Consider the following 19083-nt stretch of genomic DNA (forward strand, 5'->3'; position numbering starts at 1 on the left):
TGAGTTCAGCACCATAAAAAAACACTAAATAGAGATACATAATCACATTTTAGACAAATATGAAAAAAAGAGCCTAAAAAAGGGGTGGTTTTTAGCCCTAAAAGTTCCCGGGGGGCGCAAACCAGAGTTTTGCCAGGGTCAGCGATACTGAATTTACATTTGCAACAATTGCCTTCACATTTTGGACAAGTTTCAGTAAAATCTAATGGACGGGAAAAAAGTTATGGGGCCAAAAGTGTCATTTTTGCCATTTTGGGCATTTTTGACCCCTTTTCAGCCCCTGGGGGAGCAACGAGAGTTTTCTTAAAAAAAAAAACTCGATGTTGTGCACATCTACGTATTGGAGTACAACTTGTGGCAAAATTTCAGAAAAAAGTAATGGACGGTTATCCGGGAATCATCCGGACGAACGAACGGACGAACGCCACTGAAAACTATAGTCCCTCTCCGATAAATCGGGGGGACCAACAAGGAATGGGCAAAATTGTGAAAAGGCTTGGCCTTTGATTTAATTTGAAATATGCTTCCAGTGTGATTTTCTTTGATTCTGCCGGTATTGTTTATGTTTATACTTAAGGATTGCTACGACGGCGCCAATGCCGTCTGAAGGAGGCCTCCGTGAGATATATATATATATATATATATATATATATATCACGGAGGCCTCGCTGAAGCCCGCCAATCTCACTCAAAAGTTGAGTTGAAAGTATTATGGGGTAATTAACACCTTCGATGCCGTTGGTTTCGACAACAATACTTTTTCACACCCACTTGCCAAATTTCTCAAGGAGTTTAATATGAAAAGATTTCAAACGAATAGAGTTTTATTTTATTTTCCTGGAGCCACATTGTCTGACACCGTCGCATTTTTCTCGGGTTTCGGAAAAGTTAAAAATATACATGAATATCTCACAATGAATTTATCAAAGTCTGGATAAAATAGATAAAGAGAAAACATTTAGAAATTTTTCAGATTGAAAAAGAAATTATATTTACATTTAAAAGTCCCCCCTCATTGAAATTCAACTTTTGGACGATATTTGTAAACCCACTAAAAACCAAATTATTTTTAGATCTAGGATGAAGCTCTAAACTGTCTTCACGTATTAAAAAAGGGTGCTTGTGCAGTTTACACTATGTTAAAAAACGAAAAATAAAAAAATATATATATTCTACGTACTCGTTATGGAATGAAGTTCTCATAAAAAAAATCACGTAATTTCATCAAATAGTTTTTATTTTATGCCGTAAAAACGATTTGGGAAATTCGGAATCTTCCTAAAAAAACTGCGATAATTAGTCAAGGGAGCGTAAAACAAAAACTATTTAATGAAATTACGTGATTTTGTTAGAACTTCATTCTATAACGAGTACGTAGATCTATAGAGTTTAGTTTTACTAATAGTTTAAAAGAAATAAATATTTATAATCGGTACAAGCAATTGAAAATTAACTTTTGAAAAATATTCAAAGAATCGATTTTGGAATCGGAAATTATACACAAATTTTTCCGATTCCGATGCCGATTCCCCGAAAATTACCGATTTAACCGATTCCCGATTCCTCGGCACAACACTAGTTGAAACCACTATCAATAATTTCCCCCACTCTTTATCTGTGCCTAAGCCTAAGCATTGATTCTATGAACAAAACTTTTCTTAGAACTGCACGCCTGTGGAACCGTTCCATTTTCCAACTGACTACAATATGGTCATCTTTAAGTCCAATGTGAACAAGTTCTTGAGACATCCCCTTAATCCAATTTACCAAGTTTCCACTATTAACGATTACTACTAGTGGGACCTGCGGAAATTCCACAGAGGGACTCATATGTAATATATTGATGCTGGCATTCTGTAGATGTTCAGCGTATATGGAGACATTCTGATATTGTAGCTCTTTTTTTAAAACTGCAAAAGTATTTATCTAAGCTAACAGGGATACTCGGCATAGCCCGGTCGTAGAGTATGCTTAAACATATTTTAATTATTGCAGATTTCATATATATATATATATATATATATATATATATATATATATATATATATATATATATATGATAGAGTTAATGTTCTATCGATTTTTATATATTATAAAGTTGTGATTTCAAAAATGAGTTCCTTCTGCTATAATTGAAACCAAAACTTAAATTCTTGATAAAATTATTACAAGAAATGGAAGTTCATAACAATTAAACAAAAGTCATGTACGGATGTAAGCGCGGCACAACACACATGCTATCCTATTATATAGATATTTTCTCATTGACTATCATATACTCATTAACCCTTATCCTTGAGTGGCCTCCGGGCATTGTAAGTGGTGACTCCTTAGAAAAAGAAAAAAAGAAATTAAAAAAAAGAAAAACTACAAAAGAAAAACCCACAAAATTCAGATTTTCCCATCATTTCATAAACTCACAACAGTAGATTCATTTTAATTTGGTAATTTGTAAACTAATATATGAGTGAATCAAATTCTGATATGCCATTAAAAAAAGGTTAATCTGTTTTGATTAGTGTCATCTATATAAAAGCCCAATATTTATTAAGTGATTTGTCAAATGAGGATTTCAACCCAATATTTCTTAAACAATGAAAATTTACTCATACCATATTCTTTAAATCATTGTTATTTATGAAGCTCAGTTTTAGAAGATAAATATTAAAAGAAAATGTAAAGCATAAAACAGATCTAATATCTGGTGGCTACTGTAAAGTAAAAAAAAAAAAAAAAAAAAAGACTCCGAAAATGGAGCGGGAACTTTCACAGATCCTTAGTACGAACCAGGATCTAACACCGCTTGCAAAATAGAGTTAATTCAGAATTGCAGCAATTACCACACTTCTACATGGTCTTCCTAAGATTCACAAAGACTACGTTTTATCAAGGCCCAGCGTCAACACAAGTTCATAGCTATCTATTGAGAAGATTCCTGGTAGATATAATCACCTTAATCATAGGGCAAATCTCCACTGTATATTGAAAACTGTTCACTTCATTAGATCAACAATGCTCATATTCATTCTAAGCAAAATCTAAATGTAATGAGTATTCAAACATTATGCTTGCATGGTGATATGGCACCCTCATCCGTATGAATAAACCATTGTAGAAGTATGGTCTTAGATTGCAAGGTGGGTTAGTCAGAGTGAAATATAGAGATAGTTGATCCATTGAGGACATGACCAGTGAGAACTGAAGAGCAAGCTTAAATAATATAGGAAAATATCTGACCCCTCCCAACCCCCAAACAAGAGAAAAAGGATGTTAAATGAACAGGTCTTATTTAATTTGACAAGTTTCAAAGCCAACAAGAATGCAGTAAAATCTTGTAAATTACCAAGTGTTCAGTGTCCAAAAGCCCTGGTGGTGAAGATGGTCCAAACAAGTCATTAAGGTTAACTGCCTTCTGGAAATAAAAAAAAATAATTTTGTAAAAACATTTGTGATTTATTTTTTTATTACATACAACTTTCAAAATCATTATTTTTGGATCTATAATTAAACTTTAATTGCAATTTACAAAAAAATTTTTTTTTTTATCCAATCAAAAAGGTCTTTAAACCCTAAAATTTTAATCCAAGGATCAAGTAAAGATTAGATACCCCGATAGCAAACAAAAAAGATAGGCACACATTTCAAGTGACATCGGTTGTTCAACCATGACATTGCCGTTGATTGTTTGTAAACACGTCAAATAGCAGACATGTCCGCGAGCAAGATTTTTAAAAATATATTTAAAAAACATTTTAAGATTTAAAAGAAAAAAAAAAAATATTTACAAAACATTTTCTTTAATATTAAATATTTACAAAACTTTTAAGGATTAAAAAAAAAACAAAAAAAACAAACTTTTCTATTCACGCAAAACTTCTTAATGCAAGCAATAAAACGAACACATTTAAACAAAATATATTTAAATAAATGATTATCTTTCTGGGGGAGTTCTTTTTATATATTTACAGAACTTTTTTATAAAACTTATTATTAATAATAAATAAATGGTAAATTTTTACGACGTGCCCCAGTCCCAGCATATTATAAACACTCCAACCTCCACATGTTAAGAACGGCTTTCGGATAACACCCCAACCTCAAAACATGGGGAGGTTGGGAGGTGTTTATTCTGTAAGCCGTTCTTAACATGGGGTGGTTGGGGGTGTTTATACTATGCTGGGGCAGGTCGTAAAATAATGCCAAATAAATAAATAAACCAACGTTATAATTGAGAATTTCGGATGATGTCAATTAAAAAATACACAATTTAAAAAAAAATTAAAATAAAGTTATAACCAAACTTATTAATGGCAGAAACAAATATAAAATAACTGACTTGTTCGGATTTTTGTGACCAAGATTAATTTTTATGTACAGTATGTGTGTGTATCTTTCTTTGTGCGTTTTTAATACAATTCAATATTTATTTAAAGTGCGATGTATGTAGATGGTAAGTGAAGGGGGAAATCCTTCTAGACCGAGGCAATTTTTATGCATAATAAAATCACAAGTATAAACAATCAAGACTTATTTTTATAAAGATGAAGTGTAGTATCACGAGATACAAATTTTTTTATAAGTAAAAAAAAAAAAAAAAATCAAAAAAACTTGGCTATTTTTTTTACTTCTCCATAAAGACAAATTAAATACAAGTTTAGCGACCAAAATTTTCAGTTTCTAATGTTTTGTAATTAATATAGTTCATTCTTTTTATTTTTTTTTTATTTTTATTATAATTATTAGTTTTATTAAAGTTCTGTAAATATAAAAAAATAAATATTAAAAAAACGCATTCAGAAAGACGTCCATTTATTTCAATATATTTTGTTAAATTTACGTTCGTTTTGTTACTCACAGAAAGAGTTTTGTGTAAATAGAAAAGTTTTTTAATCTTTAAAATATCTTTAAATATTTAATATTAAAGAAAATGTTTTGTAAATATATATTTTTTCTTTTAAATCATAAAAAGTTTTCGAGCATTCAGACATGTCTGCTATTTGACGTGTTTACAAACAACCAACGGCAATGTCAAGGTTGGACAACCGGTGTCACTTGAATTGTGCGCCTATCTTTGTCTTTTGCTACTAGGGTATCTAATCTTTACTTGATCCTAATTCAAAAATAAAAATCAAGGCCATTTTTACGGTTGTAACGGATTCCACCTACTGAAGTTGAGCCAGCTTCTTTCTGAACCTGCATCACATCTCTAACCATGGTGGCCTATCCAGTGTTCCTAAGCAAGATTGAACAAGATGATTAACCAATCAATCACAATCCTACTGACAACTACTTGTGAACCCGAGAGTTTAGACAAGTTCTCTCTGAAGGTTGTTGCCAAGGTCTTCAGCTGTCAACTAATACATAGATCTAAACTGTGTCAATCGCTTTATTGCAGATTAGTAAAATATCAATATTTCACTAAATATCCGTCACACAAAAATGAAAATTCTATCACTAAATGACTGTTTCAAGGTAAGTTATTTCCCAAAATTTTATTCAAATCCATGCAATATTCAAGAAGTTATGACATTTTATTAAGTAATTTATACTGTCCATTGCTTTATTGCAGGTCTTTTAAAATGCAAAAAACAGGGCCGATTAATGGTTATCGAAAAAGGAAAGGATTGTTGCTGAACTCTCAGAAGGATTGTTCAAAGATTTAGCTATGGAGTTGGAAAGAGATCCAAGAACTTTGGCTTCATTCATGAACAACCCCAACACCAATTCCAGAAAGGATAAGGGCATCAGGAGAAACCTTTCATATTGTGATATTCGGAAAAATTTGTAGGGAAGTCAACTGAAACCCAAACAGCACCAGTGCTTCCATTTTTGTAAGCGCTGGAATCGCTCCAAGATCCAGACAAGCTCGATGTAGTGTGCTGAATGAGATGGTAAGGAACATCAAAACCATTCCAAGGCCTCCATTGAGCAAACAACGTAGGAAAAAACGAAAGGCTTGGACACAGAATTGTACGAAAACGGATTTCCAACGTGTCCTATTTACAGCTGAGACCCGTGCTGCTCTTGACGGTCTGGATGGACGGGCCAAAGTTTGGAAATCAAACAGAACTTCAGCCCCTTACAGAGTTCATCACTAACGAGGAGGTAGTCATGTTTTGGGCAGGAATCATTAGGGATAAGTCGGTTGGGCCATTCCAAGTTCTAGAGTGCATAAAACTTCCCAACAATGTGTACAGCCTTTTTGGATAAACATTTGTCACCATGGCTAGATGACCTAGCCATTGTAACGTTACTTTCAGATGATTTTTATGCATGACAATGCACCATCCCATTCTGCTAGGGCGACTGAAGCCTTCCTTGAATCTATGGGCTTCTTTGGAGAAACTCATGACTTGACCACCATGTTCTTCAGACCATAACCCCATTAAATATCTCTAGTCAATATCAAAGAGAGGAGTCTATGAGGGAGGAGAGCAATTTACTTCGAAAGATGCCTTGTGGAAAACATAGTTGATATTGCTAGAACCATAACTCCTTTTTGAGATCAAACAATTGACTTCCCAAGGGAACAAAAGGTTGTTTAAAGTTACTTAAAAAAATGGTGGATATGTCGATAAATAATTTATTCGAGGCTTAGCACTTAGGATGTGTTTTTTCTCATTATTCTTTGACAGAAAAATATAAAAAAATAAAGTTTGCATGATAAAACATTGTATTTTTGCCCTAAAACAACATTTTAAGCGATCTGCAATAAAGCGATGGACAGTGGAAATTCCATGATAAAGAATAAAATGTCATGACTTTGTGAATATGGCATGAATCTGAACAAAATGTTTGGTAATAACTAACCTTAAAGCAGTCGTTTGAGGATATAATTTTCATTTTGTTGTGACATATATTTAGTGAAATAAAGATATTTTACTAATCTGCAATAAAGCTATTGACAGTTTAAATGAATCAAATCTCAAAAAAAATATTTTTCACAGGTAGTTGTAGTTCCTGTGATGATCATGAACAAATGGAGAATTCAACAGAAAGAATACAGCAACATTGGGGAATATCATTCTGCCCGACAGCTAGAAAGTGTACTACTGTAACAACGTAATAGTGTCAGAGGTTTACGATAGGAACTAGTGTAGAAAAATGTGTAAGGAAAGTCCTTTAAAAAAATTACTGCGCCCTCTGTAGATGTATAAGGCAAAATTCAAGATGGCGTCCGACTCTCTTTAACACGGTAAGTTCAGGAAAAGATGTTATAAATGTTGCAGCAATTCAATAACCAGCAAACACCGGTTCTGCACGGAATCCAACTAGCAAGGTGCCTAGACGGACGCGAACGGTTACTCAGACCGGACCCAACAACGGTAAGATATCCTCACACGGCACGAGAAGCAACAGCAACACGATTCCCGACCAAGTCAATCGTCCCTCTCCCCACGTCTCTTCTATCACCCGCTTTTATGGTCGTTGTAGGCTGGCTAAATTCGCATATTGCGAGAATTCGTGTGACTTTGCGAGATATCATCCTTTACAAAAGACGGCGGCCGCCATCTTGATCTTTCTTTATTTTCGGTCGGCGATGCCGAGCCGGTCTTGAGGTAAGTCTTTCCTTTTCGTCCGTCTCTTACGCACCCCCACAACACACAAACACGCGGGCGCTTATCTCCTGGATGCACATTACAACTAGTTCCTGGTATGGTTACTTAAGGCAGACAAATCCGGCACCCAGCAGTATAAGAGCTGCAATCCTACTACAAGAGCTCTGGCGAAAATTCAAACAAGTTCAGCAATTACTTTTGGTCCTATCATTCCTATGGCTGTTGAACAATCTTTATCAGTGTTACAAAGTAGAACCGAGGACTCAAATTGAAGACACTTAATGGTTTATTTAAAGTTTATGAATAAAAAGTATTTATAGACAAAAATCATAAATGACAGTGAATAACACTTTTGGGGACTGATGTCAGCAACGGCCATGTTAATACTCATCAACTATTTGATTACCCAACAATGACCATCACATTCATTTTGAATAAAATGAAATCTTAAAAAAATCCATTTTATGAATTCACATTTAGCTTTAGAACTAGGGTTATAGAATCCTAAGGTATAATGTTAAACGTCTGGAATTTAAAATTATCCAACTCAGATTCCTTATTTTAAAGCCTTTCAATATTAAAACTTGATTCTTTGAAGATTAAAAACTCTGATACTGACTCTACAACCCTGTTGGAAACAATACGTTATGCAAGTTGAAGTTTAAATTTACATATAAAATAGGTATCCTTAATGCTGAATGCCAAAACAGATGCACATATGTACAGCATAATCACGTTGAAACACAGGTTCTCAGTATTCCCAAATGATCATGGTCTAAGTGCTGTACATCATCTCTGATCGGGATATACATGTAGCCAGAGACTGCATGTGAATTCAATATTCACATGAAATTTCCACATTTGGCAGAAACCAGCTCAGCCCACCCAGGGAGAATACTATACCATATTAATAGACCCCCTCCTTCAGAGTACACTGAACCAAGGATGTCTTTTAAATTCTTTCATTAACAGCAAACGTACGAGCTAACTAAGCATTTCAAATATATACCAAAATGTGAGAAAATATAAAAATGTCGATACCTTTGGTACATCTTTCGCATGGCTAGAAGTACGAGAACCAGACACTCCATGAAGTCTTCTGTCCGTGATATCAATGTCATCATCATCATCATCGTCGTCATCATCAACCACAAGGTTATAAATACTTTCCTCTAGATACTCCTGAAACAGTGAAGATGCAATAAAAACATTTATTCTAGTATCTATGTACTTAGTTTCATACAAGAGCAAAGTTAAACACAAGGTCACTTAGAGATGGTAGGGATATCTAGCTATGAACGAGGGACACTTAGGATTGAAACAAGTGAAGCATGTATGGTCCCTTGTGAGTGCACAGTGAATGAGTCATAAAAAAAAAAGACCAAGTTCAGCATCCCCCCCTTCCATTTAGCCCTAAAAGTCCCCAGGGGACATCAAATTCTGGTGAAAATGAACAAACGGTACAGTTTTAAGCGTTAACATAAGTAAATCTGAGTTCTGCACCATGCAAAAAATGACCAAGTCCATCATAAATGTCTTAAGGGAGAAAAACCTTTTAGAACTTCAAATATATCTACCAATATGCTTCCTCAAAGAGAGCCAAGGAGGAAGAACATCCTTAACTTCAAAATTTCAAATTCTTATTATATTAAGGGAGAAAGGAGATGTAAAAAAAGTTATGAGCATAGTGAAAAACAGTATTTTTCCTTAAATCCTGAGCAATGTTGGATAAGAGAAACATACATGCTCAGAAAGATACATAACAAAGCGGGGTTGCTATTTAATTCTACACTGGTGATGTTTCAAACTGATTAGGCAATTTAATTAAAGTATATTACCTTATTAGCAAGAAAAAAAATTCTGTGATAGATTTAGTTTTAAGTTTTTCTTACCAATAAATTTTCAGTGCAAGAAAAAATACGAAAATGAAGCCACATATTTAGACTTAATTATTTTGAAAGTCTCAATTCAATGATCCTGTATTCTTATTTAGTAAAACTTTTGGCTGATGCTAAAGCAGAACTAAAGCGGATATGCGTGAGCTCGTTTCAAATTTTTTTTTTTTTTTTTTTTTTTTTATTACATTTTCACCCCAAACAAGGCAAATTGCCACTTTGGTGTAGGGGGCTACTATCAGGGGCAACAACTACTGGGGTACTATGTAGGGATTTGGGCAGCAAGGTGTCGGTTCACGTTACACTTGAACTTCTGCACGTCAGTACTGTTGGGGAAGCAGGGACCTGGAATGGAATTCCAGAGTCTTGCGGTTCTGGGGAAGAAACTATTGGAGTAAAAAGATCTTTTACATCTAGGGACCTCTACAGTGTGGGGGTGGGATCTAGTAGCCTGTCGGGTTTGTCGAGGGTGCTCGCGTCGTGGGGGCACAAGTGATTGCAGTTCATCAGAGCATTCACCACTAAAATACTTGTAGAACAGGCAGAGGGATGCAACATTTCGTCGATGGGACAGAGGCTGAAGCTTAGATGCCAGTTCAGGGCCTATCAGATTTGCGACTCTCTTTTGAACCTTGTCAAGGAGCGAGAGACTAGTAGCAGATGCACCAGCCCAGATGTGGCAGCAATACTCCATACATGGGCGAATGGTGGCCTTATAGAGGTACAGAATACTTTCGGGTGTTAGTAGTTTTCTAGCACGGTAGAGAGAGCCTACCTTTCTTGCAGCGGCCCTGGCAATGCCTTCAATGTAATTGTTCCAACTCATGTTTCCTGTGAACGTTAGGCCAAGGAGTTTGAAAGATGGACTCTCAGATAAAGAGTCGTTGGCCATTGCTATTGGTGGTAGAGAGGGTTTCTTGTAATTATTGAATGAAACTAGTTTAGTCTTGGCAGCATTGAACGCGACCAACCACTTTTGTCCCCATTCCACTACAGATTGGAGGTCTTCCTCTAGTGTTTCTGCCATTTCTTTAGAAATGTGTTCATTCGTCTTCCTGTCGTGTCTGCCATAGAGTGTAGTGTCATCAGCATATATACCCATCTCAGAGGCAATGTTGTCGGGGAGGTCATTTATGAATATCAGGAACAATAGAGGTCCAAGGATAGAACCCTGGGGCACTCCCGCATTTATATCATATTGTTTAGATGTGCGACCGTCGAGGACTACCTGGATTTTTCTCTTATCTAAGAAGGATTTAATTATGTTAAGTATTCTACCAGTGATACCGTATGATCTGATTTTACTGAGGAGACCCTCATGCCATACCCTGTCAAAAGCCTTAGATATATCTAGAGCTACCGCTCTGCCTTCCCCCGCTTTGTCCAGTGATTGGTATATACGTTCAGAGATCACGGTGAGGATGTCTGCTGTGGAACGGGCTTGTCTAAATCCATATTGTTTGTCAGTCAGTAGTTTAGCATCTGTAAGATGATGGACTAGAGCATGGTTAATTATGGTCTCAAATATTTTGGCAAAAAGTGGGAGGAGGCTAATGGGGCGATAATTTGATGGGTCTGTCCTTTCGCCAGAATTCTTGAATACTGGTACAACAGAAGCAGTTTTCCAACAGCCCGGAAAGCAAGCTTCATTAAGACATTTGTTGTAGAGTTTGGAGAGAACTGGAGCTACTTCGGCTGAGCACTTTTTTAATAGCACAGCTGGGATAAGATCGGGTCCACATGCTTTTGAGGTGTCAAGGTTTTTTATGATAGCATGCACCTGAGCAGGGGTGGTTTTCAGATCGTCTAGTGTGGCGTCTGTCCGCATAGGAAAGTCAGGTAGGGGTGGTTGGAAGGGTCCATTGTGGAGTTTGAGGCAAACCGACTGGCAAGCATGTTAGCCTTGTCGGTTGCTGAGGAGACAACCTCGTGATTGTTGGTTAGTGGGGGAATTGTTGATTGCCCATTATTTACTACACTGTTGTAGATTTTCCAGAAGTCTCGAGTTCCTAGTTTTTGTGCTTCGATGCGCTTTTTAGTGGTTTCCGTAAATTCTCTCTTAGCTGTCGCTATTTCTTTCTTAACGTTATTTCTAGCTTCTATATACTTCAGTCTGTTTGAACTGGACTTATGTCGGTTAAACCTACGGTATGCATGCTGCTTTTGAGTAATGGCAGTTGCACAAGTCGACGTAAACCATTGGGGAGAGTGGGGCTTACTATAAAATTTCCGCATGGGAACATGCGCTTCGATTGCAGTTTTGAACCAGTCAGTAGTCTCGTTTGCACACTGTTCAGCAGGGAGAGAGAAAATATTTTTCCATGGAGCATCTCTAATTAGTTCCCTGATGGCTTCCCAGTCAGCCTTATTATAATATCTTTGTTTTGAGCACTGGCTCTTCAGTTTTGGGTCTAGAGTTTAGGGCGATTTCAACCATTATCACTGCATGATCAGCGTTCCCGAGTGGGCTGTGGGCCTTCGCTATGCAGTCATCGGGAACTGTGGTCAAAAACAGATCTAGAAGTGATGCGTGTTGTTCTTCCTGGTCAGGGAAACGGGTTGGAAACGTAACAATTTGTGATAGGGAGTGAGATATAGCGAAGCTATGGGTTGTGCTGCCCGCTGCATCTGTGTGAGTAGAGAATCCAAGCCAGTTTTTGTGGTGGACATTAAAGTCACCAAACACATGTATTTGTGCGCTAGTGTCGAGGGACAGTGCCGTGTCTATGCTGTCAGATACTTTGTTTATTATGGAGCAGTCCTGAGTCGAGGGAGAGCGGTAGAGAAAATAATAGTAGCTAATACTGTGTTGCACGTTTAGTCTAAAGCACATAAAGGCTTGATCATCTGTTTCTAGGTTTGTTTCTCTAGTCAAGGGAAGGGTATTACGAATGTAAACTCCAAGTCCGTGCATATGTCTGTCAGAGTCCTTACGGCAGAGTGGGAGATATCCAGGCATGTTAAAGTGGTTAGAGGGAATGGAGGAGTGTAGGTTAGTCTCACTTAGTGCTAAGATATCCGGGGTATTTGTTAAGAGAAATGCTTCAACATCAGCTAAGTTAGTTCTAAGCCCACGGATATTTGTGAATGAGAGCCTCAAGGGAGGAGGCAAGTTGAATTTGTTTGTCCCTAATCCTGGTTTAAGCTTATTTTTAGATTGTACTGTCGTCATATTTTTTTTAAGAGTTTCGGTAAGGGGGAGCTAAACAAGAGGTTATGCGGAGCTTCAGACATGCATCACAAGTAGACCATCAGCTGACCTTTCTCCAATTAGGATTGTGGCCTCAGGAAAGCCCACCGGGGATGAGTGCAGGGTCCCTTTCCATGCGCGTCATGGCACTGCAAACAACCCGATATTATTCAACTGTTGATGGAGCAGCCGCTCTAAGCGCTACCAAAGAGTTAGGGCTCCTGTACTACCAGTCGGGAACAGCAGCCAGGAACTGTCAATCCGGTACCCTCAACCCTTTAGAAGAAGGTCAACCCAATCTAACCGCTCAGGCATATCTTATACTCAAGCACTCCCAAATGTTCAGTTTTAGGGGTGGGGCATGCTGGGAATGGGGAAGAACGGCGTTCATTGCCCTAGCCAGGAAACAAGATCTACCGCTGGGTGTTTCTGTCGAATCACTGAGATAGTGTCTCTGCGCTTGACTAATAGGCAAAGAAGGAGTATGGAAGCCGGGCGATAGACAGAGCCTATCTACTCCTGAAGCAATTTAGGTTTGCAAACCGGTGAATTTGTTTGAGTCACCAGCTCTAGGAAGGTTGTCATCCAAGACTGAAGAGGCCTCTCTCCCCTTTGGTTTAGTTTCAGAGTTTTCCTTCTCCTAGACGGATGATCTGGGAAGACCTACTGGGTCCGTCAGCCCTGAGAGGGTTTTCTCCGCGCCTAGGTTCTAATCCAGGTATTTCTGCGACCCCGCGTTGTTAGTGTTACTGGGTTATTTTGTGGGGGATTATATCTACTGATTAGTTACACTCCTCAAAGTGATTTAGGGACATGCTATTTACTTGTTAATGGATAGAGGAGGTGGGTGAAGTTCATGCAGTGTAAGCGTCTATGTTTGTAAGAGGGCTTGTTAGGGAGGAGATAATGTGATTTTAGTCGTACCCTTTTTTTTTATTTTATTAATGTTAGCTTAGGTCTAGTATAGTGTTACAGTATGAGTAGGTATTAAGAATTGAGCTACGAGTTGTGCCCGAGCTATTTTAGATGATAGGAGGGTTAAGATGTAAGTGCAATATAACATGGATAAGACAGCAAGTATTGAGTCATGCGTAATTAGGTGAATAGATATATATGGGCAGGTTTTCAGTAGGTGCGAATAGAGTTGAAGTTGTAGGTATTTTTTCCACCTTGGTTAATTTAAAATGCCAATATACCTGCCTCCTCCCAACACACACACACAATTTTGGAGAGAAGAGGAGACTAAGGCAATATTTTTAGATCTCGTTACATTTTAGTTTGGGGCGGACAGGGTGAGGTTAATAAAAAAAAAAAAAAAAAAAAAAAAAAAAAAAAAATTAAAAAATAAAATAAAGTTTATAGTATCAACTTGAGCATACCAGTTAATAAAAATAAGTTATCCAGAAGTTTACACAAATGTATACTAATATAAATAATTTGCATAATTTGTTTGTGTAACATGCATGTGTGTGTATATATATATATATATATATATATATATATATATATGTACACACACATAAGTGATTATGTCTGTGTGAGGAACGGTCTACCAAACTGTTAAATTTGGGTTTACAGACTCGAAACTTGATATACAGCAGATTTGGACATGTGGAATAAATTCGATTTTATTTTTAACCAGAAAAAAATAGATAAGAGGTCAAAATTGGGGGAAAAAAAATAATTGGAACTTGGCAAACGTAAGTCAACTAAACGTGTATCTTCTACACATGCCAAAAATATACATTTATACGATGAAGTCAGTTTTTATAATTCTGATATGTTGTTTTGATATCCATATATGTAGTCCGATGGTAAAAAAAAAAATAAGATTGGGGAGCTCCATGTTTTGATTTCAATTCTAGCCAATGGCACTCATGTCATTTTTTTTTAAAAAACTTGAAATCACTACTATATATACAAAATAATAATCAATAGAGTATTGAATCTATAATATGAAATCGGTATAAATTAAAGTATATTTAAACATTTCATGACCGGGCAATGCCAGTGGGCCTGCTAGTATATATCATAGTTATAAACCCCTTTAAGTAAAATTAAAGGGGAGCACTATTTGTGAATTAAATAAAATCATGAATTAGCTTTGTGCATTATTCACAAACTTTCAGTTTGTTGAAATACTTTTATCACTGGTTGAAATTATGACAAACCCACTTACATGGCTTCATAAGCAACTTAATTCACTTTTATTTAAGCGTGAATTCCTGGTGGCTAAAGAGAGGAGTGCTAACCCACAAAGCCAAGGTTGACTGAGGGAGTCCTACAACTAGCAGTAATTATTACTTTCTATGCTGATGATTGTGTAAGAATAAAACATTAGTATCTGTGCGCTTGGAAAAGAAAAATAGACACACAGATTATGTATTAAGCTGCTTTTTCTTATTGATGCTATCGTATGCACAAGTAATATTACTAAAACAATTTAGTCCACGAGGCTAGAAATATGCAAAGAATAAAGTGAAGAATATTCTTTATTTCCAGCCCTGTGGACTAAATAATTATAAGTAACAGTAACGAAGTAATTATTAGTAATATTCTCAATGAAAACAATAACATAAAAAAATGCTGCCTAATGCATACTGTTGGAAATAAATTTGCAATAAGAAATAAGCACATATATAATGAATTTAGAAACCAAACTTTACTTGAATAAAATATTTTAAGTTGTTAATTCTTGGCATAGACACTTTACTCATGGAATGTTCTTTTTCTATTTCTTATCAAAGGCATTTTGTCTTCAATAAAAGTAGTTGCCTAATGTTATGGTTGTATTTAACCTCTCATTTAAGGTCAGAAACTCATTTTCTGTGCTTTTGCTATTGTTTTCAAAAGTAAAATGTTATCACTTTCTTAAAAACATTTTTGTCAAAAGTAAAGTTTTAAGTCAGGAAGCCTGTATCTTCAGAAAGGGAAGTAGGGGAGAAAGAAAAAGAGAAGAGGAGAGGGGAATCACAGTCACAGTTGTTGTTTTTAACTTTGCAGAATGTGATTAAGTCTTGCAAAGAAATATAAAAAGAAAAAAAAAAAACAAGAAAAAAAGAAAAAGCACTTTAATGTACATTGCATTTGAGTTGGGAAGCTGCCACCTTCAGATAGCCTGATCTGGTAGGTAAGTGATATGATGGGGTTTAGGTTTATGCAATAAATATACAAAAGATATACTTACGCTTTGTGTCCGGAATACTTCTTCAAAATTTTCTTCTGACAAGGATTTGGGACTAAGTTTTCCAGAGGATCTCTCAGGAACATGTGCTGGTTTGACACCAAGAGGAAATCCAGCAATCAAAGGGTTGCTATCTTCTTCCCAATCAAATCCGACTAATAAAGAAAATTTTAAATATTAACAAATTTGATAAGCATTATTACTTAGATGTTGAGACTTGGTGCAGTTAAAAGGTTATCAGCCAGACTACTTTGAATAAAAACGCTCACGCTCATTTGCAAACACCTATGTAACAATTAGTCAAGCGACGTGTTCGGCACAAAAATAAAACCTTCTAAGAATGTTTATTGTAATCATCTATAAAAGCTAAGACAATCGAATGACTGGATTGTCATGATGCATCATGGCTCCACATTAAAATTTGTATATTTCCTACAAATAGATTTGCACGGCTTTGATATCCAATAAAATCTGTTTAAATACTACCTGCTATAATGGTCATACATGTGAAACTCAGACATCAAAACATCAGCATTGCATACATCAACCAGCCATACAGAACTTCATCCATTTGATCAAAAGCGACTCGTATGTAAAGAAGCATACAATTCAGTGCTACCCCTGATTAACTCACATGAATCTTGCTATTTAAAACTGTCCAGCACTAAATGTTATATTTTTCGGTTTTGCTACTTTCATTTACCCTAAACAAGGCATTAGCACACCAGCCCAGATATAGCAATATTACTACTCTGTGCATGGGCAAACAATAGCTTTGATATAAGATACTAGTCCAAGGAGTTTGAATGTTGGAGTCCCAGAAAGGATATTACTGGTCATGACTAGGGCTATGACGAGAGAATATTCTTTTCATTATTTTGACTCGAATATATATCAGTTAATATACTATGTTTTTAGAGTGATGTGGTTCTCAATTGATTAACTCTGTCGGATATATACTCAAGAGTCAAAACAATGAAAAGAATATTCTCTTGTCACAGACCTAATCATGACACAAAAACTAACCTGGATTTACTTTTTTTTTTTTTTAACTATGCAAATGCACAAACCATTATTTACATTTTTTGTTTCATGCCAAAGTTTGAAGTTACATGAAGGACTTCCATTTCACTTATGTCACCTGCCAGGTTCAAGTTGTTATCAACTGATCTCCACGTCTTATATGGACAACCGTGTGGCTTTAAACCATCAACATCAATGGTAAACACGCTTTGGGATGTTGTGGATAACTGATGTTTAGTGACATGGCTGTACTAGTTAAGATATTGTTGTGCAACATACTTTTCCATGGTGACCTGCAGACGGAGACTGGCATTATTCTCCACACAAGAAAACTTAAATTTAAAAACAGCATCAATGCAAAAAGATGCAACTTAGTACTATTTAACCAATATTGATATAGAATAAATTAAGAAATTTGGTTATTAAAAATATTCAAATATTTGCTTACAAATGAATTTAAAAGTAACTTATTTGAGTAAAGAGATTATCAGTGAGAACAAGTGAAGCATGCCTTGTCCCCCGTGAGTGCACAGAGAATGAGGCATATATATAAAAAAAAAAAAAAAAAAAAAAAAAAAAAAAAAAAAGAACTAATGGATGGGGTAAAATTATGGGGCAAAAAGTGTCATTTTTTGCAATTTTGAGGTATTTGTGACCCTTTTTGGGCCACTGGGAATGCCCAATCCCGGTTAAAATGGACAAATGGTGCAGTTTCATGCCTTAAGGTATGTATATTTAAATTCAGCACCATGGAAAACTACTATATAGACATACATCAAGTTTTTTAGTAATATGAAAAAAGAATTAAAAAAAAAAAGGCATGTTTTTTTTTAGCCCTAAAAATCCCAGAGGTACGCGAACCAGAATTTTGCCAGGATCACCCATACTGAATTTATATTAAGAACAATGGCCTCCAAATTTTGGCCAAGTTCCAGGAAAATCTAATGAATAGATCAAACGCTATGGGACAAAAAGTTGTTTTTGGCCATTTTGGGCCATTTGTGACCTCTTTTGAGCTCCTGGGGACACCAAATCCCAGTGTAAATGGATAACAGTGCAGTTTCAGGCCTTAACACCTGTATATTTGAGTTGACCACTGCAAAAAACTATTATATAGTCAGACATATCAAGTTTTGTCGAGAAATATAAAAAGAGCCACAAAAGGGGCGTTTTTAGCACTAAAATTCCCCAGGGACGCGAACCAGAATTTTTCAGGGTCACCCATACTGGATTTATATTAACAGTGACCTCCACATTTTGGCCAAGTTTCAGAAAAATCTAATGGACGGATCAAAAGTTATGGGGTAAAACATGTCATTTTTGGTCATTTTGGACCTCTTTTGAGCTCCTGGGAACGCATGGGAATTTTCGAAAAAAAAATTTTTTTTATTGTGCACACCCATTTAATGAAATTAAATTTGTGGCAAAATTTCAGGAAAAACTAAATGGACAGTTATCTGGAAATTGTCCGAACTAACAGACGCCACTGAAAACATAGGTTCCTCTCAGATAAATCGGGGGACCAATATCTGCAAGATTTAAGACAAGTAAATTTTCATCTACATCATGCACTAAGGTACATCATGTTTGTATGAAAGTTATTAGCTTCCATACACAAAAACTAAAAGATTGTTCGATCAAAGATCATTATTAATTTGATATCGCTAAGATAAATAAGTTCTACTTTTACCCATTTTAAAATGAATTGCACAAATTCCTATTATGCTGTACTGTAGAATTTTAAATACATTTCAACAAGAGGCATTTATTTTATTGAATTAAAAGAATGTTAAACCGACAATTTTTATAAGACAATAATTTCTTACATAAAAAAAATTTTAATTACAATTTTAAAGAAATAAATATATTCCTCTTATTTTTAAAAATATTTAGATAATACTGCTATTTCTATGAATTAAACTTATATGCTCTAAAAAGTAAATAAAAAAGGCCAAGAACTACTAATCAAAATGGGAAAATGTCTGTCAGCAGCATTTTCAGGAATGTGACATTAAATAGTTAAAAATGGAAAGCCAAATAATAATTAATAAAATGACCTTTCCTGAAACCAACACACAAGCAACAGGAGGCTTAATTTGAAGGTCCTGCTGACTTGGCAGGCTGAGGGAAGGTTCAAGGCATTTCCACAAATAGTAGCAATTGGCAATAGAGAGGCACTAATAAAGTAAAGTCAATTCACACTGGTCCATCATGTGGAGCATCATTAACAGA

At 35.8% G+C, this 19083-nt stretch overlaps 1 protein-coding gene across 2 annotated transcripts in view; it reads right to left on the bottom strand.

The window, feature by feature from the left end:
• The window catches only part of LOC145286138 (uncharacterized), a 99733-nt gene that overhangs the window by 45476 nt on the left and 35174 nt on the right, over positions 1-19083 (bottom strand). For both annotated transcript variants that reach the window (XM_080134859.1, XM_080134860.1), the window contains exons 3-5: positions 15832-15983; positions 8601-8741; positions 3344-3412 (exon numbers count right to left, since the gene is read on the bottom strand). In XM_080134859.1, the coding sequence (XP_079990985.1) occupies positions 3344-3412; positions 8601-8741; positions 15832-15983 (362 nt within the window). The remainder of the gene's footprint in view (positions 1-3343; positions 3413-8600; positions 8742-15831; positions 15984-19083) is intronic.

The sequence above is a fragment of the Euprymna scolopes genome, chromosome 10 (assembly GCF_053919585.1).
Source record: "Euprymna scolopes isolate OS-2025 chromosome 10, ASM5391958v1, whole genome shotgun sequence".
Taxonomy (NCBI): domain Eukaryota; kingdom Metazoa; phylum Mollusca; class Cephalopoda; order Sepiida; family Sepiolidae; genus Euprymna; species Euprymna scolopes.